This window comes from Meleagris gallopavo, chromosome 5 (genome assembly GCF_905368555.1).
Source record: "Meleagris gallopavo chromosome 5, MGAL_WU_HG_1.1, whole genome shotgun sequence".
Classification (NCBI taxonomy): domain Eukaryota; kingdom Metazoa; phylum Chordata; class Aves; order Galliformes; family Phasianidae; genus Meleagris; species Meleagris gallopavo.
The window spans coordinates 38810210-38833354 of record NC_139408.1 but is presented as its reverse complement, the minus strand read 5'-3'; the positions used below and the strand labels follow the sequence as shown (position 1 = coordinate 38833354).

Here is a 23145-nt window from a genome sequence, read left to right as displayed (position 1 = left end):
TCTAAATTAGCGTAGAAGGAGGGCAAACTGGTTAGTTGGAAGATATTATTCGTAGGGCAAGTGAACTGCTGTTAAGTGTAGCCCTCCAGAGCAGATGTGCTGTACCCTGATGAAAGGGTGTGATCTGGGTTAAGCAGTGGCCAGCAATTGGCCTTCTATGGTGGAATATCATAAAGGTCATGCCAAGTTTTTTTGTATTAGTAATGCATTCATTTGGACCTTCAATTTGCTGATGAATGCATCTTTGCTATCACCAGCTTTTTTTTTTTTTGCTTAGTAAAATAATTTATCTTCTGCTTTCAGGTCACAGCCTACTTACATAAGGATTTGAATAACCTGTGGATTATAAAGAAGCATGATTCAGATACAGGTAACAAATACTGATAAAGAGTCTCTTATAACTGCTGCTTCATCTGTTAACATAAATATTTTGAGTTCCCTCCAGGGCAAAGTGTGCTTCATAGATATGAGATGAGGTGGAAGGGAGAACAAGGACAATCTGACCCTGCGTTTGTGTCTGCCCTGTTATTGTTTGGTTTTTTTTTCTCCATGTTGTACAGTTAAAGTAAATCAGCTTTTCTCAGCTGAAGGTCACCAGATGGGGTTGCAAATAGCAGAGAGGAAATTAATGTGAACTCAGTCCACATTTTGTGAAATCTATTATTGCGACTGTGGGTCCTGGAGAAGTGGGTTCCCAGTATGCTGTGGTGCATGGTGTGCAGGTGGCTTGCATGAATGCTTGCTTGGGAGTATTGAAGGTGTTATTCCTCAGGTAGTGCAGCTGACTCAGGTAGTGCATGATTGGGCTAGGCTAGTATTCTTTCTATTTTTGCATGTATACATAACAATTGACAGGGAAGAGTCTAAACAACAAAAAAAAAATCAAATAACCAAGATATAATGACATGAACAGTCTTGCAAGTGTCATTTTATAGTGCATGAAAGTAAAATGCAAGTATCTAGTTATGGTGTTCAGTTAGCCTGGCCGAGCATCCCCTTTATTTAAGGGCAGTATGTTCTACTTTGGGCCACATTTGTGCACAGTTGTACAGAGTAGTTTCAGGGCTGGTCTTTAAACTAGAGCAGTGATTCACACCAGACTTTCAGTTACGCAAATGGGTTTGCTTTGTGTTCTCTGCTTGAGACAGAGTTCCCTGAGAACTTTCTGAGGCAATGATTTGTTAGTCAGTGCACAGGCATGATTAGTTTTCTTCCTCCAGCAGATCTGTTGGATTCCTCCAGCCCTGTGGAGTTTGTGAGGCATGGAGACGTCATTCGCCTGGAACATAAAGAGTAAGGCTGATGGCTGTGATTTGGAGAGTCTGAGTGATTAGATAAAAGTGGTGGGGGATTTGTCCTGCTGAAGACTGCGTGGGTAGGCCTGCACAAGTGGATCACGTGACAGAGGTGTATTAATGTCTGAATTTGCAAATGGAGTGTGTGTGTTTTTCTTCTGTGGTTTGTATTTTGATGGCTGTCTGTAAAATGGGAAACCTTTGGCAAAACCTCTCAGCTTCATCAGTAAGCAGCACGGAGATCTGTTCAGCTATGTGAGATGCAGTATGAAGGTAACTGGTTCTGTATCTACAGGCAGTACACACCCTCTGAAATGGTGAACAAAAATGATGACTTGTGCCTTTCCTCACTGTGATGGAAACCAAAGGGACACAGGAGTACCCTAGTGACTCGATATTTAATCTTATGTAATCTAACATCACTGTGCCACAGTGCTTTGTGCTGTCACAGTTCTTATTTCTTAACAGAAGCTCTGTATTTGTGAGCCACGTCATACTGTGTTCAGTATTACATATTCACAAATCATTGCTTAAACCTCCCAAAATGATTTTAACACAAAAAAACAACGAAAGTGCCTTGAATTTTGGATTTTACTGCTAAATTTCTGGTAATAAAGGTGATGAAATCTGGATTTGGTAATACTGTGCTCGCTTAACTAAGATGCTGGAGTAGGATAGGCTTCTGAAATGGGAGGTACAGCTGCAGCACTGGGGGAAAGATCCAGTAGGTGGCTCTCAGCTCTTTGTGTTGGAGCTTTGTGTGCAGGCAGGCAGGGCTGGGAGCAGCTCTGTTGTGGGAGGTGATGGCTCCTGGCGTGGGTGGATTTACTAAAGACTGGGATATGGCCAGGCTTCTCTGGTTGCGTCATGTAGCAGCCACCGCTGGGGTGGGGTGTTGTCAGCATTGTGTATAGCTGTGCTAATGGGGGTTGCTGGTCCCCCACCTCAGTGCATCTGACTGAATGATACAGTCTTCCTCTCAAAAACAAACTGATAATCAAGAGAGGTCAGACTCTTATTTTGCTTCTTGCAAAAGCAAGACTTTCATCCCCACCTTTGCTGTTTGTAAGAAGAGGATTAAAAAAAGGAAAATCTCTGCAGTTTCTGCAAATATGTGTGATTTACAAGCTATAGCGAGCAGTAATCAATGTCATTTCTACTTGTAGGTAGTGTTTATAGCCTAAAGGTTGGATTTACTCATGCTGTCCTCCTTTGCCATCACTGCCCAGTGTGGCATAAGCTTGGAGTTACACTGGGGGAAGCAGCTCCAACTGCTGACAGCTCTCTCTGAATGGCTCAAACCAAAGTTCTTATAACAGATTGTCTGATGCATAAAAACAAAACAAGGCTTGACTTCTGATTTCATTCCAGAACTTCTAGAAATCTTCACAGTCACCAGCATGAGGCTCCCCTGACAAGGAAGCACTTTCAGGTCACTGGCTATGGCATAGTAAGTGAATGGCAGGATTCAACAAAAGTTCCTTCTTTTTGGCAGAATTCAGACCATGCCAAGGGGATTTATTTCTGCTTTTAGTTTGTTAGTCATGGTGGATCTACTGGGCTGGAGGAAAAGATGATCTAGTATAAAACAGTGTATCTCATTTAAGGTCTATTTAATGTGAGCACAGACAAGGAAATAACTTAAGCTTTTACTGTCAGTCTAGCTTTGGCAGCTTTCAATTCCATGAATGCCGAACTGAGCAACCTTGAAGTTGCTCTGACAAGTATTATTTTATATATTTGGCCTCGTCGTGTAGACAACTGGCTTTTTTTGACAAGATGTTGACAGAATTTTGCATCATGAAAACGATATCTGCTTTGAGGGATGAATTTCCAAAAGCAAGGGGTGTTGCCTAAACCCTTTCTTTGAAGCAGCCAAGTTACCCCCTTTTAAAATGTAACTCTGAGGCACAGTCAAGTGTGAGTTTGAAGCAAAAAAATATTAAGTTTGGCAAGATAAAAATGTATTTGTGGGTAGTTGCTCATACGAAGAATCATCTCGTTCTTACGGAGAATCTCTTCTGTGAAGTCTGAGCAAGAGTAGTGTGGGTTCCTTTGCTTAGCTTCACCACCATTGGAGTTTCAGTATTTCCTATTTGCAGTGCTTCAATTTGTACGTCTTCGGATTGATTTTTGTTTCTTTGTTTTTCTCTGCTGTGGTGGATTTCCATGATAGAATGGAACAGGAGATTCCAATGACTTCTGGCGGATAGAGGTGGTGGGCAGAAGGGCTGGGAAGCTCATCAAAGTCCTACGGAGTAAGATCCGGCTAACACATGTGGCCACAGGGTGTATTCTGGGCTCTTCTGGAAAGACTCTGCCAAAGTGGTATGTAGCTTGTATGCTCTCCCTGCCCCACTCCACAAGGCTTTGAGCTACCGTAAGAATAAAAAAGGAATCAGCAGGTACTAAAAATATAACCAGAGAAGATCTGGATTAGCAGTTTGTTACAGTGAATGTACCTGGTGGGCAGCAGCTCTGAAAAATCCCATAACAATCCAATCCCACACCAATAGATCTAAGAGTGGCATGGGCATAGATTTTGTTATCCATTAAGTCCAGAAGTGGATAACAGCCATATTCTTCAAGGCCAATTTTAGCCTTAAGGTTCACAGTAAGTAAAGAACTGGGGCAGTTGATGCTGTTCCATGCCATACTCATCCAAACTTATTTTTGTTGGCATTAACTTCTTTTTGTGGTTGGCAGTGTTGCCATTTCTGGGTGCAGCATCTGATGTGAGGGCAGCGGTAACAAGCTGATATTACCAGGGAGTTTTCAAGTTATGTATCTTCATCACAAAATGAGGGATATGCAGAGATTAATGCCAACCAAGCTACTGTATCTGCAAAGCTGTACTGTGTGGAATGCTAACAGGGATCCTGATGCGGCAGGCTGTGTAGTCATCGTGCTTCTGTTTCCAGAGCTGCCTCTGTTACTGCTAGCTTAGGTTTTCCTTAGCTCTTCTGCAGTAAAGAGGATTTCTAATATATCTGGTGGATGCTGAATCATACGTAGTGAGTGCAGGCAGATACTTCTACTGGTGACTGCCATGTCAGGAATGAAAATGGCACTTATATTTTTTGGTAAGACTGGGTTTGTGGGTAAATAACATAACTGGTTTAAAATAATAGTAATGAAAAAAATCACTACCTCTGATAACAACATTCAAGAGAGAAGGTATATCTTTTTTCCACTAACACAAACTCACCCTGTGAATGGAAGTCAGGGCTGCAAAGTATTGATGACATTAAGAGCTGAGAAGAGGGAGGAAACCTGGTAACTACAAATAAAGAGATATATATTTTAGGATTTCAAAGGGGAGTAATCACTGTCCTTCCAAGACTAGTGATTAATTAATGGAATTAATTAATTAGTGAAAGTAAGCCTGTTAAGATGCGATTGGTGGAAAATAATTTATTACATTACTGCAGGCTCTGATACACTTTTTCCTGTAGTGTTTGGTGTGACCTACTAGAAATGGAGTGATAGAGCAAGTGAAGTGAACCATTGGTTTACCAGCATTCCTTCCACTAAAGTTGAAACTTTGTTTCTGTAATAGGGTTTCTGTAGTCATGGATTGACTTGATGATGATGATTTTTCTTTTTTCTGGAAAGACTGTAAGAGTAGACTTGAAATAGATTGTACTTTAGGCGGCCAAACTTAAGAAATACAGCCTGTGTATTTAGTGGAATTTTGATGTAGGCTGCCTTTCAAGCCTGTCTCAGTTTCTCTGTAGCATTGGAGTGACTGCTGGAGTTGAATGATGTGGTTGGTATTATGGGAAAATATGAAGCTAGATAGGAAAAAAAATAAAAATAAAAATAGACATGAACTAGAAATACTGAGTGATCTTTTTTGGAGTAGTGTTTGACTGTTCTGTTGTTCTTCAGGGGTTGGGAACAAGTGGAAGTCACCTGCACACCATATGTGAAAGAGACTCCAAATTCCCTCTGGAATTTTGAAGATCATATAAACCCTAAGTGTAAGTCATTTATTTTCCTTTCCTTTGAGGAGGGTACATCTTGGCTTGCTGTTAAGGAGATGGATGAACTATCAGATGTCAAGAACTGACAGTCAGCATTTGGGATTTGTCTGTTCTTTCTCAGCTCACATGTGAACTTATTGAACTTGGGCCAACTGTTGAGAGATGCATAGGCTTTTTCTGCTTCAGGGGAGATTCAGCTTGGATATTAGGAAAGGGTTCTTTATTGAGTGGGTGAACAGTCTCTTCCCCTGGGAAGTGTTCATACCACCAAGCTTACAGGAGTTTAAGAAGTGTTTGGACAACACTTTCAGGCAAATAATGTAATTTTTAGGTAGCAAGGGGTTGGACTTGATGATCATTGTTGTCCCTTCCAACTCAGAATATTTTATGACTATAATTTCACTGTTTGTACAGTAAACTGGAGATAATGCTTCAAGTATAATGGGAAATATAAAGACTTATTAAAGGATTTTGTAATCATCCTGGACAGCAGAATTGTGGAATTTTATAGGGAGTGCAGTACAAGCTATTATATTTAATGATTGGTTCAATTGGGAATTATTGTTCTATATAGAACATACTTCTATCTTTTAATGATTTATTATAAAAACAAAACAAACAAAAAAAATGGCTTTTTTTTTTTTTTTCTCTTATGTGGGGGATGCTAAATAGTGACAGTGTGGTACAATCAAGTAATAGATAGTAGAGGTATAACAAAGACTGAGAGAAGACCTGTGTGCCAGTAATGAGGTGAGCCTTGCAACCTCATCCATGAGTTAGGTATGTGTCATAGCCTCACTTGGCCTCAATTATTTGATATATTTTCTTCCCAAGAATTGCAGATGGCTTGGGCTGATTTCTGAATTACCAAAAACTGGTGTTCTTCACCCTTACAGAGCAGCTGTGCAAATCAGAGGAAAGGAATTCCGTGCAATTTACTTGACATTTTCCTCTTCTGTTGTAATGCCTTGTGTATTATCATGCTCATGGCTCACTTACAGATAGGCAACAGCTTATGAACAATATTTCTAATTTCAGCTAGAAATAGATATCTGTTTCAGGGACTTCTTTGTATTTTTTTTTTGCTCCTGGAAGTAAAGGAGGAAATCTAGGAATACATCAGTTGTGAAATTCACTGGGGGATACTTTGAACTGCAAGCCTCTGTGTTTAGAATTTGAATGAATTGCACAGGGAATGAACAGAAGTGCTAGAAGCAGATTTGTCACAAGTGGAGGGAATTTATTTTATTATGCAAAAGCAAATAAATGTAAAACATACAGAATTCTCATCTATTTTTTTCTCTTCCTATAGTGCCTAATATCAGCCTGGATGTTTTGAAGCCTTCTTTTTTGGAAATTCTGCTAGAATCCCACATGGTTATGATCCGGGTAGGGTATTATTAGTTCTAGATGGCATTTTCTTCCTCCTTTGTTTTTCATTTAAAAAAAAAATAGTTTTTTCTGAAATATGTGGGTGATAGCTGCAAACTAGGGCAGAATTTACACACTCCAACCACCTGCTTGTGTTCTTGCTTAGTAAAAGGGGTGGTCTTGAGGTTAATTTTTCCAAAAGTTTGGAAGCCATGGGCTTGATGCCTAGTTCTGCTGTTGATGTAATATAGTTACAGTCTAGTTCTGTAATTGCTTTGCTGCTGAAATTCTGTTCCATAAAGGAGAGTTTAGTATTTTTCCTATGCTGCTGAAAGTTTTAAAGTTAAATTAGTATTTGTAAGGCAGGAGGTGGTCAGACTCAGGAAAATTAGCTAAATACACTAAAAGAACGATAAGTGTTTGAACTGAAAATGAAAAATTCCTGATAATTTCTTAAGGCTTGTTGTGATGCTGTGTTTTCGGCCTTTCTCTTCTCTCTTTATCCCCAAGGATATTTGCAAAAGGACTAGATTTAATATTTTCAAGGTGGTCTTTCCCTGTGGTTGTTCTTTGATCTTGGCCACATCCCTTCTTCTTTCAGCTACTCACTCCTTCATCTGAATAGAGAAGTTCAGTAGGAAGGGGCCTTCTGAGATCATCAATTCCAACTGTCTGACCATTTCAGGGCTGATTGAAGGTGAAAGGATATTTAATAAGGGCATTATTCAAATGCCTTTTTTTGTATTGACAGATGTGGCATCAGCCACCTCTCTAGGAAGCTTGTTCTAGCATTTGACTGCCCTCACAGTAAAGAATTTTTTCCTGATGTCTAGTCTGAACAGCTCTGTGCTGTTCCCATGTGTCCTGTCATCAGTTCCTAGGGAAAAGAGCCTGGTACCTCCCTCTCCACTTCCCCTCCTCAGGAGGCTGCAGAGAGCACTGAGGTCACCTCTCAGCCTTCTTTTCTCCAGAGTAGACAACCCAAGCATCCTCTCCTCACAGGACATGCCTTTCAGTTCTTCTACCAGCTTTGATGCCCCTAAGAATGGGAATCTACCATTTTGGGAAGATAGTTTACTTTTTTGTTTGCAGATGTCTTCTCAAATTCTCAAAAGAAAGAGGGTCATCAAATTATTATTAACAATAAGCATTTCTATGACGACCCATGATAACATTGTCTCAGGTAAGAAAGCACCTGCATGGGTTTCCATGGAAATAATCTTTCTGAGGATTTTATTTCAGAGTGGAAGAAAGTCTGTTGAAGCAGTCTGTTAATGAACAAAGGTCTTGCTTACGCAACATGTGTACTCAGTGACAGAAAACCTGGTAAAGAGAAATGAGAGAATCTGGTAAAGAGAAATGAGAGAATACTGCCTTTAAAGATACTCAAAGAACATTTCCACTTGTGCAAGAATTTTAAAACATTTGTTGTTCTCGTGGCTATTTCCAGAAGATGATTTGTGCATGTAGTCAGAAAACAGCCTTTATTTGGAAGGAATATTCACATACATTTGTAAACCCTGACATTTTGGGGCATTGTTTGTAGCACAACTGCCCACTCGTTTCAATTTTATCTTGACTTATCTGTAGGGAAACAGTGGCCTGAAACCAAAGGACAATGAAGTTACATCCAAACCCTGGCACTGGCCCATCAACTACCAGGTATATTAATCAGTCCTCTTCCCTTTCTGTTTTCAAGTACTTTACTGTGCTTCTTGAAGTATGAGACCTCTTAATCACTTTGAGGATGACGTCAACTTTATTTTATAGCACCTGAGCTGCGTGGAAGGGAATGTGTCTCATCTTTGACACTAGAAAATAGATATAAACTGAGTTGATACAAATCCACTTTGCTTACTTCTGGTCTGTTTCCTCAGGGTCTGCGTTTTTCTGGTGTCAATGAGACAGATTATCGGGTTTATTTGCTAGGAAACCCGGTAAGTTGGAACAGGAGTTTGCAAGCCACTGTCTTTAGCAAATTTTACTCTTGCTTTTTCCACTGACAACGAATCCTTTCATCCTTCGTTTGGACTGTTTCTCTATACTTGCATATAGCTTTTCATTTCCTCTCATGTTCATTCCTATTTCCAGCCCTAAGTCCTAAATCTTTCTCTTTTCCTACATAGGTGGTATGGTGGCTAAATCTGTTCACTATTGGGCTATATCTTCTGATAGCAATTTCCACTGCAGTGGTGCTGAAGAGAGGTGTCCAACTGACTTCTGAATACAAAGGTGAGGTCAGTTTTCCTATGCCTCCTATACAAGAGAATCACTCTCATAACATCTTGGTTTGCCGATACACAAAAGCTCATATTGGGAATCTTGTATTAAAAATCTTCCCATAAGCCTCTGGGAAATTAATGCATTAAACTCCAGGAAGCTATATGTACTGAACACTAAGCTACATCGTGCTTTGGAAGTGTACTACTGAATGATGTGATTGCTAACAGAAGATGCGTACGAGAAATAATCACTCTGAATAAAATCTGGCTTTCTGCCTGGCAGACCATGCACAGTGAGTTGCCAAATTTTCTAAGCTTGTAAGCCTTGATCTGAAATCCTCAAATCACGAAGATCCTGAAAAATGTACATAGAAAGCTAATGAGGAAAAGAGCTCTGTAAGTAATTCACAGGAAGGAGTTATGATCAGCTCCTCAACAATCTTACCACTCCTTTGCTGGAGAGTACAGAGCCGAACTGGGTATAGGCTGGTATCTGAAGGTATGAAGCACAGTAGGTTTTTGCTAGGTTATTTTTTTCTAGGAGGCAAAGGTTTGGATTCGTTAGTAATTCATATGCCAGCTGTGCTCTGCCAGGTGATTGCCCAGCCTAGCATGACAGTTGCTTAGGAACTGTTAAGAGCTGAGATGCTGGCCACAATTGCTATCAGTTATATTGATTGCTTGTTGTAGTTTAACCCAAGCAGGGATCTAAGCATCACATTTGCTCACTCTCCCCAAGTCAAATAGGGGAGAGAATCAGAAAGGTAAAAGTGTGATAACTTGTGGATTGAGATAAAGATGATGTACTAAGTAAAGCAAAAGCTGCACATGCAAGTAAAGCAAAACAAAGAATTCATCAGTAGGCAGATGTACAGCCACTTCCAGGAAAAAGGGCTTATCACACATAATGGTTTCTTGGTATGACAGATCACTTGGAGGACCCTCCTCTGAGCTCTGCAGAGAGGGACCTGGATGTCCTAGTGGACGACAGGTTGGCCATGAGCCAGCAGTGTGCCCTTGTGGCCAAAAAGGCCAATGGCATTCTGGCAAAAGAGCGTGGCCAGCAGGTCGAGGGAGGTGATCCTCCCCCTCTACTCTGCCCTGCTAAGGCCTCATCTGGAGTACTGTGTCCAGTTCTGGGCTCCCCAGTACAAAAAAGACAGGGATCTCTTGGAAAGAGTCCAGTGGAGGGCTGCAAAGATGGTGAAGGGCCTGGAGCATCTCCCCTATGGAGAAAGGCTAAGTGAACTGGGTCTGTTTAGCCTTGAGAAAAGAAGACTGAGAGGGGACTTGATCTAGGTCTATAAATATCTAAGGCATGGAGGGCAGAGTGGTGAGGCCAGACTGTTTTCAGCAGCGTGTGGAGACAGGACAAGGGGAAACGGCCAGAAACTGCAGCATAGGAAGTTTCGCACAAATGTGCGTAAGAACTTCTTCATGGTGAGGGTGACGGAGCACTGGAACAGGCTGCCCAGGGAGGTTGTGGAGTCTCCTTCTCTGGAGATATTCAAGACCCGCCTGGACGCCTACCTGTGCGACCTGGTGTAGGGAACCTGCTTTAGCAGGGGGGTTGGAGTCGGTGATCTCTGGAGGTCCCTTCCAACCCCTACGATTCTGTGATTCCTCCTCCTCAGCTTTTGTTGCTCAGTGTGACACCATAGGGTATGGCATATCCCTTTGGCTAGTTTGAGTCAGCTGTACTAGCTGTGTTTCCTCCCAACTTCTTGTGCCTCCAGTCTCCTCACTGGCACAGCAGAACTGGGATTGTTTAGTCTGGAGAAGAGGAAGGTCAGGGGAGACCTCATAGCACTCAACAACTTCCTGAAGGGAGGTTGGGAAGAGGAGAGGTCAGCATCTTCCCTCAGGTCACAAATATGACCTGAGCAAATGACCACAAATTGCACCAGGGGAGATTTAGATTAGACATAAGGAAAATCTTTTTCTTTCCAAGAGTGGTCAGACACTGGAATGGCCTGCCCAGGGAAGTGGTGGAATCACCGTCCCTGGCAGTGTTCCAGAGGCGTCTGGATGAGGAGCTATCAGAGATGGTTTAGTAGCTTAGTGGATAGTAGTGGTGATAGGAGGATGGTTGGACTAGATGATCTTGTTAGTTCTTTCCAACTTTATGTTTCATGATTCTGTGAACAAGAAGCTGAAAAGTCCTTGACTTAGTGTAAGCACTGCTCTGCAACAATTAAAACATCAGTGTGTATTATCACCTCTATTTTCATCAAAAATCCAAAACAGCATCAGCGAGCCTCTATAGAGAGATTCAACTCTATCCCTGCCAAAAGCTCGAAGCATATTTGTTGGAAAGACTGTTTTTGATCTGGACATACCAGTAGGAAAGTGATAAAAGGTATGCCTGGGAAACCTCCCTGATGCAGATATCTATTGGTTGCATGGCCTTACCTTCTTTTGCTTTGCAGATGCCTACAATCTGTTTTCTAACACTGCTACTTATCCCACACAAGTTACTGATACCCAATTTCCTTTTAATAAATTCCATTTGCAGATGTCCTAGAAGTGTGTGAAAGGCAGGATTGTGTACGAGGGGGTAGAAGACCACTGAGGTTAGGTTATGGAGTGATGTCCATGAGAAAAAGTTTGTGAGATTCATGCCTCAAGTAGTTTAACCATGAACAAGACCGATCTTCAGTAGAGATGCTTCAAGGAGCTACCTGAGTTGGCTGTAATGGAGATTGTATATTGATCCAAATTGTCTACTCTCAAGCTTTGCAAGCATAGTGTACCATTGTAATATGCATGCTGTTTTGAAATGATAAATATTTCCTGACATTTTATGCAAAATAAATGGTTAAGGGTCTTTTACTGCATCTGATGCCAGGTTTGTAGAGCTTTTAAAAAATCTGAGTTCATCATACGTTAACTTTTGCAGTATACATCAGTGGCTACTTCATTTTGTAGATCTCTGTGTTGGAAGTGAAATCTCTGTTGGAATATGTGATGTGACACTATTCAGTCACACAGTGATTAGCTATTGGCTAAGTCGTCTGCACGAACCAGAGCTCTCAGTCCCTTCCCCAGGCTCTGAAAGGTAGGCAGCATTTCCTTCTGGGAAAGGCTGGCAAAGTGATCATCTAGCTGGCCTGTAGTCTTGTTGCGGAGAGAATCAAAGACATCTGAAATTGAAATGACCTGTGTATACATTGAGGAACTACAAATTTGGTCTTAACATAGAGCCTGGTCAATCTGCTGCTAGACCATTGAGACTTTTTTGATAACTCTTATGTAATACAGTAATATAATACAGCATGTAATGACATATTACAACATGCAAGGTACTATAGAGTAGGAAAATGTAATCCTATAAATGTATAGCATACTACTGACTGTGACAGAGCTTGTTAAGAGGAATTGTGTGTTGAATTCTTTTCTGCTGAAGCATGTTTGTGTTCCAGAGCTGTCTCGAGTTGTGCTCTGTGGCGGAGGACAGGTTGCTCTGGGCTGGCTCCTTCATTACCTACCCTTCTTCATGATGGGCCGAGTTCTCTACTTTCACCACTACTTTCCTGCCATGCTTTTTTCCAGCATGTTGACAGGTAAATATTGGATGCTAGGAGAAGGTGAGGCAGAGACATGGGTGAAATTCTCTTATTCTGTTAGTTGGAACATTTTCAGACTAAACAGTTTTACATTTTTTGCTTGTGCAGAGAGCTTGAAAACATTGACTTACTGAAAATGTTTTTCACAAAGCAGCTTGTGTTGCCAAACTGTCTCTTTGTGTTGCCACCCTCAGGGAGCAGCTATGTCTGATGGTTAGGGCATTTGAATTGAGATGTGATCCCTATTCTCTGCCGTATCATTGCTCTTTTATAGTCTTTTATACATGTTACTTCCCATTGTTTGTCACTGCTTTTCTGTCAGTTTCATTTGTAATTCATTCTTGCTAGCTTTTCCTGTGCCTTAGTTAGCAAGCTGGAGCCTGGATGTCTTGCCTGTTTATTCAGGTGGGAGGGAAGGAAAAGAGAACTTTCTGCTGATAGAAAACAATCTCTGTAGTTCTGATGGTTAGCAAGGGAAATGAATTTAAAAATTGATAAGGTCCTCTGGTGTGAACAGAGCTTTGTCAGCACAGTGTGACAATGTAACAACTGTTGTCTTTGGCATCTGCACCGATCCTGACTTCTGTCTTGTTATTCTCCTAGGAATCACCTGGGACACACTACTCAAGTTTTTTTCTCAGTTCTTGTCAGCCAGCACTACAGCTAGAAGAGTTTATGGAGGAGGGATCCTGGCGCTGATTCTGCTCATCATGTACAGGTGAGGGCTGAAAGCTCAGCTCTTTCTCAATGCCTAACAGGCACAGTCTCAGTGGAGACTCTGTGCCTATTAATTGTCCTCGATGTCTGTTTCTGCCTCTCATTTCTGTTAATCTTGACTTTAAGACATCAAGTCCAATCGTAAGCTCTCAGCAATGTGTTTTAAAATATCCTTCAATTGCAGGGAATCTTTCTTTCATTCTACTACTCGGTGCTAATGCTCCATTCCCTTCTGAACTCACAGTTCAGTGTTTCTGATTCTACTCCCCATACTAAGTGGTGCCAGATCTCTCAAATACAGGCAAATTCTTCATTGCTGTAGATCTTTTTAGCTGGCTTTTCTACGAAGCTGTTGCTTTCTAAAAGAGAATGGCGCTAGTGATAGAAGTGTGGATTATGTATGTATTGTGTTCGCAGAGGTTGGAATGTCCCCAGTGGAGCTTAGAGCCATAGTAAAAACAAAGGTCCCATAGGATACCCATATGGACTAATATGCTACGTTGTTCTCGAGACAGAAAACTGTGCAGTCTTTGGGCATTTTAATTCTTCCCACAGCTTCTACCTCTTCCATCCTCTGTCCTACGGGATGATAGGACCCATGGCATCTGACCCCAGCAGCCCCATGGCAGGACTCCAGTGGATGGACTCCTGGGAGTTCTAGAGCCACCGAAGAGCATCTGGGGACAAAGAATAAGAAGCATGAGGACTGCTGCACGTCAAGCTGGTTCTGCCGCTTTGGAGGACATGTAAAGTGTCCTCTCTGGTGAACTCTGGTTGTAGTAACCCTGTTGCTCTGGCATTTGTTTGCACTGTCTGCATTAGGAGATGCAGAAGCTAATCCTCTTAGAAAGACTCATGAATCTTTAGGTGATATTCCTGGACAACTGGCTGGTTAGATCTCAGTTCTGCTGAACAATGTACTGGGACTCTTCACAAGCAAACACAAGCAAAAGTGGCATTCTAGCAGTCAGACCTGTACAAGTTGGGGACTGTGTGTAGTTGAATGTTCAGCTGTGTTTGTCTGTCTTCCTTCTTGTGTCATTGCAGTTTGAGAGCCAGATAGTGTCCAGATATTGAAACATGAATCATGCTTCATGACCTTTCCTATAGTAAGGTTTTTCTTAAATCTTCAAATAAGCACGTGGGGATCTCCTTAGTGGCTGTCTGCATTTTTTTTTTTTTGCTCCAACCTTGAATTTTTAGAATTTGAGTGAAAGAGGTCTGCTTGAACCACTCCTGAACCACTGTGCCTCGTCCGTCTCCCAGGCCTTTTGCTGACAGAGGAGATGGAGATTGTTTACCCCCTTATACTGCCTTGCTTTCTAGTCACTCTTAATCATTTATAACAATAACCTGTGCAATGGCCTGTGCCAGACTGCTTCAGCACTGCACTTTGTATCTTCTTTCCAGTTCTGTCAGACACTGCTAAGGAAATTACAGTGGGAACAGCAGGTGATTTGTTTTCTGCCCCAGTGTGCTGTGAAGGCTGATCTTTGGGTGCTTGGGACTGAAATGATTGGGTGAAAAGTTTAGATAGCTGTCATTTGTCTTTTGATCCCAGCTATCTCAATGCCTCTATCTCTGGTTTTAGAAAAAAGGCTTTATCCTAAGGAAAATAGCAGCTGCAGAACTGGCCATTGGCACTTGCACACTGTATTCCAATATTGAGCGTGTTCCCTCCCGTAAATAGCTGTCCATTTAATTATGTCCATTTAATTACTATATAGAAGAAAATGTGAGGACAGGCTAAAATTCTTTAAGTGTCAGGAGCTCTTGGATGCTAAATCCACCCCTTCCATGAAGGTGGAATGTTATTTATCAGATGCCTTTCTCCTTAGGTCTATTTTTGTAAATGTTCTTTGTATTCCATCTCCAGTTCTTTACCCAGTTTGAATTTCTTGCCACAATCCTTGGTTGCTACTTAGACTTCAGCTGTGTTCCTGTTTCAAGAACTAATATTTGCAAAACTCTTTATGTATGTCTCAAGGAACTCAGGCTTCTCTTTTCAGATTTCTTGCTCTGCTTCTCAGCCTTCCATTAAAGCTTGGTTACAGGTCTGTGTGTCTGCTAAAACATCAGTTGTTCATTCATTTATCAAACTTTGAATTCTAATGCAACTCATAAAGCACAGAAGGGCTGTGCTAGCATCCCCAAGACAGTTTTCTATGTGAGGGACTGGGACTCTAGTCAGACTGCCTTTCATTCCTTTTCAGTAGAGGAGCCATAGGCAGCTGCTTGCTGTTGAAAGCTTCTGGCTCAGAGTGCCACAGCTCTCTCCAGAAGCTGACTCCTATAGAAACTAACACAGATGGCCTGTGATTTTGATTCTAAAGGTTTTGAGTTTATCACCTGCTGATAGTTCATCATGGGAAGCTGTTACACTAATTAGCTACTGGATTTGATGATTCTTTTCCACTTGCCTGTTGCAAGAAGTGCTCCCACCTGCAGGAGCCAGGGGTTCACAGAGATGATACATAGAGAAGGATGTGGAAGAGGCTGCAGAAGAGCTGTCCTGCTTTATCTCACAGCAGCTGAGAATTGTTAACTGTTGGCAACATGGCAGACAGGCAGTGCAGTGCTGCCTTTGTAGCAGTGTGATTCAGTATCTTTGCTCTGGGCGAGACTATCAGCCTAATGCCTTGCTGTCCTAGGTATGAGTTTTTCCTACAGTAGTCCTATTGTCATGGAGAGGAATTTCCATAAGTGCTGATAAAAGCTGTGATTTGAAGTGCAGGGATTTTTCCAGCCTTTAATTTCCATTTAATGTTAACAGCAAACAACAACAACAAACAAACCTGGAAAACTTACGGAATGATAATTTCTAACATTTTTTATCTGTCATCTTAAATCTGAAAGCACAAAGCAGCTCAGTGACCTCAGCTATTTTGGTAATGTTGAAGGCGTTGGCATTGTAAGAACTGCCTGAGGAAGACGAGCCAGTGTGTTCCTTGGGTCAGAGTACTTTGGTCCTCTGTTGCTAATAGCAGTGGGTGGGCATTGGTGGCTCAATAGAGACGAAGGGTGTGTTGTTTTCTTTTTTTCTTCTCTTTGTGGTAGCCAATTCAGAAATTCCCTCTTGAGAACAGTCAGTTGGCATTGAGACTGGCCTGCTTGTTAAGTGTTATGTGCTGGTAGTGGCGTGGAGACATACAGTGAAAAAAATACAAATATTCCACCAGGGGGAGCAACATCCAGCTGATTTTTTTTTTTTTTTTTTTCTTTAATCTGGACTTAAAAACATTAAAAGGTTGACGTTTGAAGACTAGAAGGCAGACATGAAAAAAGAACACATTGCATCTGCCACTTCTGGGCTCCATGGGTTGGGTTTTCAAGTAAATGGAGTGATGCTGCTGTATTCTTTCCGTAGAAGAACACTGGAAAAAATAGTATTTGATTTAATATTTGCTTCTCAAAAACAAACATGCAAACAAAAATCCACCTTCTCTGGTAATAGCTGGAACAGTATAGTAACCAAAAGTTTGTGAATAAAAATATATTTGGGTTCTCCTACTGTCTGACATAAAAAGATGTGGTGCAGCCATAAGGGAAAGGGTACAGGGCACTCTGCATTCTGGACAGAATTCGGGCTGTTTCAGTTCTGTTCTTCCCTTCGTATTTGTGGAACAAGTTCAGGCTCATTCTGCAGGCTGATTATCACAGTGCTCTTCCTCAGCTACATGGAAAATAGCTTGCGGTGCTTTCCAGGGCCAGAAGATGCTGTTCTCTGGAGCAGCTGTTTCTTTGAAGTTTCTTTGACAGGGCTGCTTTTATCCCTAGTGAAGTATTTCATCAAACAGTGTCTGTAGAGTCAGACTACAAAAAGCTGCAGATCTCCAGGTTCCCTGTTATGGTTTTTTTGTGTGTGTGTTTTTTTTTTTTTTTTTTTTAAATCTGATACCTATTTTCACCTCTTCAGTCCTCGGAGGGTAAATAAAAGGCCTCTTGACTCGTTTGGCTCATCCTAGACGTGCTGTTCATCTTAAAATGTGTTAGCAGCTCCCTCTACACACCTCTGCACACGCCTATTCCAGCAGGAGGGACTGCCCCATTTCCAGGAGGTCAGCTACACACACTGCAAGACAGAGCTGTGACTCTGGGAAGGATTTGAATGGAGATTCCTTTGCCAGTATTACTCTTGATTCGAGCAGAGGACTTCGTGTCATGTTCTGCTTACTGCTGTCGTTCACAGTTCTGTGAGAGTGGGACAGCCAGTACCACTCTCATTTGCAGTTTTATTTTTGCATCTCAATTGAATGTTCTTGGTGCACAGAGAGCATGGATAGGATCCTCCTTTTTATATCTCTCTCCTTCTGTTTCTTTAAGTGCTTCCCCGAACTGCAGGATGTTTCATTTTTCCTCCATGTTTTAGGCTGTGCATCCATTCATGTCTGAATGAGGAGTAAGACACTACACCTTGTAGTATCCTGAGTGAGTAGCTATCACAGTGAGAGCAAAATGAGTACCAATTAATGGTACCAATTAATGGAAAGCTAAGCAAATGTTCATAGGGTAGGATTTTTTTCTGCCAACTGCCCCTTTTGTATACTCTGAGAATCTTCATCAAGGGACTTGAGAGTGAACCAGCTGTCAACATATAAACGCAGACATTTATCTGAAGTCCTCTGCTGTTGTGCTTAGATGCTTCTGCTGGCTGTGCTTATGTGATGGATTCTGAGCTGATCCTCTGTTGACAAGTACTGTTGTAACACCATTCCATCCTCTGATGGCAGGTACTGATGGCAGTGCAAACACCTCCCTAGCTGTGGCCCTGCATCTCCATCAGCTGCAGAGTGTAGGTAAGGGTGTTCCCCTTTACAGCAGAGAGACTGCACTTGGGGTGGGGCCCTCCCACATTGGTCAAGTACCAGTTATGAAAGCAAAAACGTGTGGACTGTTAGGACATTAGGAGGGGTTCTTATGTGATTCTGTTCTGTATTCTGGGCCTTTCTTACTAATGCTGCTGTACGTGTGTTTGCATACGTGCACATGTGTGCACCCATCCGTGATCTGACTGTCTTCTGATTCTTCTGAGATGGGATTACTGCACTGTACAGTGTGCAGAGAGAATGTGGGAGAATGATCCCTTGAGCTATAAATATATTTTGTACAGAGAAACATGGAAAATGTGGTAGAATTTTGAATTCATTTTTGTAATAAATACCTCTTTCAAGCATTCTCTTGTGGTTGGGTTTTTTTTTCTTTTTTCTTTTTCCTCCCTTTCCTCCCTGTCCCTCCCACACACAACTGAAGTAGCAACGTGGTCTTGAAATTGAACCTTTGGAGAGTTTGACTTATGACAGCAGTGATACTGAAACCATTGCCAGCATCAGTTTTATCAGCTTTTAGCATACAAATGCTACTGGGCTGCAGTTCCAGGAGGTCAGGTCTTGCTGCAGTCCAAGCAATGCACTGATAAGCACAGCAGAAGTGGAGCTAGTTTGGCTGAGGATAAAGTACTATCTGTTGACATGGATTTATTTCTCTATGTTAAAATTGTGTTAAATTGTAAGTACACGTAATATGTGCTGTTTAATGGGTATATTCATCAGGCTTCTGGTAGGTTGCCTTCAGACATCTAACTTCACAGATTGGGCACTTTTTCCAAGAAATCAATATTTATCTATGAGTCATTCTTATTTTGAGCGTGTAGTATCCCTAACATCAGACCAATGCACAATCTTGTACAAATGAGGCCCTTGTTGTGAACTAAATGGAAGAATCTGTAATAAAACTGGAATGTTGTAAATCAGGACCTGTGCCAGGCTGTAGTGACAGAGCGGCGTGCATTTCTGAGTACAGCATTGCAAGGGGTGGAACTAGAAGGGGGGAAAAATGCAGCCTTCCTCTGTGCAGCTATGCAGTGATGCCCAAATCAGTGCTGGAGGGGAGCCAGCCAGTCTGCTTAGAGCTGGTCCAGCGGCTGTTCAAGTAAAGTCAAGACGGCTGGAAACTGGACTTTGACTTGACAAGGTGATAGAATAGGCAGACTGAGCTCCTGGAAGGCCCAGTGGTATTTTGTGCTGCTTCAGAAAGCTCAAGCTGGTTGTGGGCTCTCATCCTGGAAGGAAGGGCTGCTGATACAGGAGCTGTTCTGGGGTGCAGGGAGATGAATAAGGAAGAGAAATGCAGCAGCGTTCAGAAACTGCTGATTACATCTGAGGTACAACTTTACTTCCTATCCTCCAAAAGACCGGTTTCTGTCCTCAGGTGAGTGAGGTGAGTGCCACGGGGGTGGCACTGATGCTTGATGGCATAATGGTATAATGCTCTGTATGTAGTTTTTATTATACCATGTTTGGAATCTCTTGGGTTCCACAGCCATTTTCCCATTATGTGGTCCTTGACATGAACAAGGCTTTTTTTTTTTCCCATAAATTGGTGTTTTCTCTTCATTTAGATCTTCAAGCTTTCTTAATGTTTTTGCTAACCAAATATAGAAACTTCTACTGCAAACTTTAACTTGCTTTCTCTGTCCCTCTAATCTCCTGTATCTCTTTTCTCATTTTCTTCATTTTACCATATGGTTTCCCAAACTGTACAATGCCTTCCAACATCGCTCTCCCAAATTCCATATGCTGAAAGAAATCTTCATGACTCCTCCTTCCTGGTTTACATCCAAGTACTGGCATATATATACACTTATACTTCTGTTTTCTAATATGCCATCTCTGAATGTAGTTCTGGCCCATGTAATGCATCATCTGAAAGAAGAAAGTTTGTGCTTTATCTAAATAGGCATAGTCTACTATGTGCTATGATTGCTGGAAATTGCTTTGTCCATGTTTACCATTCCTGCAGCCATTGTATTAGCCCCAAATTTCACCCGAAGCTCATCTTGCAGCCCTGCAGCTGATAAAAGGGAGCTCTTGGGCTTTGCTTGTCTGGTTTTTTCACTGTGTAGTTTTGGATGAGGCAGTTCTGCAGTATCCGTGTTTCTCCATTGACCAGACAGGGAGTTTCTTTCTTGCTCAGATGAATGTGTCTGCAACTGACCCCTTGAAATGCTGTAGGGACAATAATTACATGTCTGTAAAGCAAAGAAGGAATCTAGCTGACAAAAAAGGGAGGGTCTGGTTGAGGTGGGAACGAGAACATACGTGAAATGATGTATCTCTTTGTAAAACGTATAACCTGTATGAGAACAACCCAAACAAGTCACTGCAGTTGAAAAAAAGTGAATTTCAATAATCTGGTAACTTCCAGGCAAAATCCCATGGGAAGCAATTCCAAGGAGAGAGATTTAAATAACGGGTAACGGGAGCACAAGCTCTGGCCATCCCAGAGCAAAGCATGGGCTGGGAGTGCCAAAGAAGCCAAAGAGAAGTTTTTCATTGACTTCAAATACAAGACAGAAGCATACAGAGGGTGACAACTGCTGTGCTACTAGGGGCTGCTGTGAAGGTGTCATGTGGAAGGGGAAGGACTGCTTCGCAGAAGGGGGGTGTAATGAGGAGTATCAAAGGTAGAAGGAACTATAAGTAGTACAAGATGGATTGAGAATTAGACCACTGCTTGACAGTGAGGGGAAGATACAGACAGGCAGATCCCTGAGAAGTTGTGCACCCATCCACAACTACTTTTATTATAAGCTTTCCACTGAGCTTTCTACTTTCTCTTTGCTGGTTTTTATCACGTCAGTTGGTTTCTTCCTTCTAATCATCCTGTTTGGCCTCTTGGAGTATTAATGCATTTTTCTTCACCATAAATGTGATGAAGTTTCTGTTTATTTCAAGGACTGTTATTGTTTTTTAAATAACAGCAATGCAAGTAGGTTGGAGATCTCCTCAGGCAGAGCTGTAGGACTCATGGGTGCAGGCTGTCTGTGCCTGCTGGGCTTGAGTCTGGATTGCTAATGATGGCTGTTCAAAATCCAACTTAGTTCCCACTGGGTTGGAAAGTGCTTCATGATGTGACACAAGTACATCATTCCCTTAATGACAGAACCAAAGTATTTCATCAGCACTCGCACATTTTGACTCTGAGTTTGCAGGTGCAAAGTTTCTCACTGAATGAGAGAGTATTTGTGACAGGGACCAAAACTGGAATGGCTGAGGTAGGCGGGGAGGGGAAGGCCCCAAGGCTCCTCAGGAGAGGGGTGGCGCACACAGAAGCCACAACACATGGGGTTTGTGTTGAAAGCAGATGGCTGAGCATAGAGCCGAGAGGTGGTGACGCTCACACAGCCCCGCGTGAGGGCAGGATGCAATTAATGCAGAACGTCTGCTTCAATAAATCACTGCAAAAAGTGCTGTGCTCAGGGAAGACTGTTGTGGGACAGATGGGGGCAGGAGATGCCCCGGTCAGTGGCGTCCATGTGAGTTGCAAAGAAAGAACAAAGACTGGAGACTATCAACAAATGTTTCAGGTATTGACACTGACAGCACTTCTGAGAGGAGGCGAGCCCAATGGGGGTATGGAGGAAGTTCCTCAGGGAGAACAGCTCATTGCACCAAGCTTGTGCAGTACTGTGTCAGCAACTGAAAGGTGATCTAGAGCAGGTGGGAGGGTGGCAGGTGGAGGCCCATGCCCATGTGGCTGTCCCTTGGTGGGATGGGAGCCAGGTGACTACTGGCACTGTTGTGCTTGCCAGGCCACCAAGCGTGTTTCTGGTGAGATTCCAGCCTGGTGGTGGGGCAGCACTTGAGGGTTATCAGTGGTGCTAATAAGGGGGGAGTGACTAACTGCTGAGGTAGGTACTTGCGCCTGCAGGAGCCAGACCTGCCCACACCCCTCAGAAGTCAGCAGTGCTCAGGCAGGTGGATCTGCGCAGTCCGTGTGTGCCCTGTCAGCCTTGGTTGGGTTTCATCTGTCTGCACGCTCTTCTCCCCAGCCATGCCCTGGGCAGTCTGGGGTGAACCTGAGGATGCCCAGTATCAAAGGGACATCAGGAAGCATGTTTTTGTTTTGTTCTGCTCTTGAATTCTCTCCCACACATTGTTCCTCCTCTCTGCCTCTCCCCTCCCTCCACCCAAATCTCCAAGGCCAGTGGTGTGGCCCTGTTCTCCCTGCAGGCATAGCACCTCCTGCAAGCTCTACAGCTGTTGCCTTAATCATTTTATGGGGAAGATTATTCTCTCCTGTGTCTTTTTTGCTTCTTGTTATGCAACTATTTTGTGGTTTGCTTTGCTACAGAGCTGTGTGGCCTGAGGGGCAGTGTAAGAAGGTGGCTGGAAATATAACATGCCTCCTGCTCCCACCTGAGGGTGGGATGAGGAGGAGACTATGGGCTCTGTGGTTCGAGATGGGAGAGAAAAGTAGCAAAGGGGATTAATCAGGCCCAAGAATCTGGCTGCAAGGTGAGTGAGGAGCCCAGGGTAGTGGGGGACTCAATGGATTAGGAATTGGAAATGAGCAGGAACCCAAAAGGAGGGGGAGGAGGGGTTGGGTTTGTTAGAAAGCAATAAGGGGCAAATCTCAGTCGTGTCACAGTAGACCTGTAGGTAAACTGAGGCAATGACACTTGTCAAGGTGAGTGATGGTACTGTACTTTGAAGGGAGCTGTAAATTAGATAGTGACCAACCACAAATTTTAAACAACATAAACATAGTCTTCTGAAGCACAATAGAGCTCTACTGAAGGTCGGAGCACTTCGTCAGCCATCTGCCTCACTGTTTTGCAGGCACCCTGATGGTGACTGAAGCAGCCTGTGTGCTAAACTAGTTCTTTTTCACTCATCACAGCTTCAGGGGAGGTCTTGCAGGAATCTAAGAACAATTCAGGAAAGAGCTGAGCTCTGCGCTAGCTGCATAGAGTTCAGGGAGCTGGGACCATGGCAGGAAACCCACAGACCATGGCAGTGTTTGTAGTGCTCAGCCTCTGGACACATCCTGGGGCTTTCTTATGCCTCAAGGCTAGCTAACCTTGATCAAGGAGGGAGCTTTCCTGCTCTTTTTTTATCCCTCCCTGGACTCAGCCTGTGCTGGCAGCACTGTGGTTCTGCAGCAGTTTCAGAAACACCTCTGACAGCCCCAGAGCTGTGAGGAAGCA

At 42.7% G+C, this 23145-nt stretch overlaps 1 protein-coding gene across 8 annotated transcripts in view; it reads left to right on the top strand.

Moving 5' to 3' along the window:
• The window catches only part of POMT2 (protein O-mannosyltransferase 2), a 29500-nt gene extending 11170 nt beyond the window's left edge, over positions 1–18330 (top strand). For 3 of the 8 annotated variants that reach the window (XM_085225392.1, XM_085225390.1, XM_085225391.1), the window contains 12 exons: positions 304–370; positions 1221–1293; positions 2667–2745; positions 3472–3623; positions 5187–5278; positions 6594–6670; positions 8243–8314; positions 8530–8589; positions 8779–8884; positions 12297–12437; positions 13044–13158; positions 13713–18330. In XM_085225392.1, the coding sequence (XP_085081518.1) occupies positions 304–370; positions 1221–1293; positions 2667–2745; positions 3472–3623; positions 5187–5278; positions 6594–6670; positions 8243–8314; positions 8530–8589; positions 8779–8884; positions 12297–12437; positions 13044–13158; positions 13713–13818 (1140 nt within the window). In that variant the 3' untranslated portion in view covers positions 13819–18330. Of the gene's footprint in view, positions 1–303; positions 371–1220; positions 1294–2666; positions 2746–3471; positions 3624–5186; positions 5279–6593; positions 6671–8242; positions 8315–8529; positions 8590–8778; positions 8890–11121; positions 11933–12296; positions 12439–13043; positions 13159–13712 lie in introns of those variants that run through there. The other 5 variants (XM_031553777.2, XR_014883674.1, XR_014883673.1 and 2 more) reach the window with 5 other exon arrangements.
• Positions 18331–23145: the final 4815 nt, after the last annotated feature.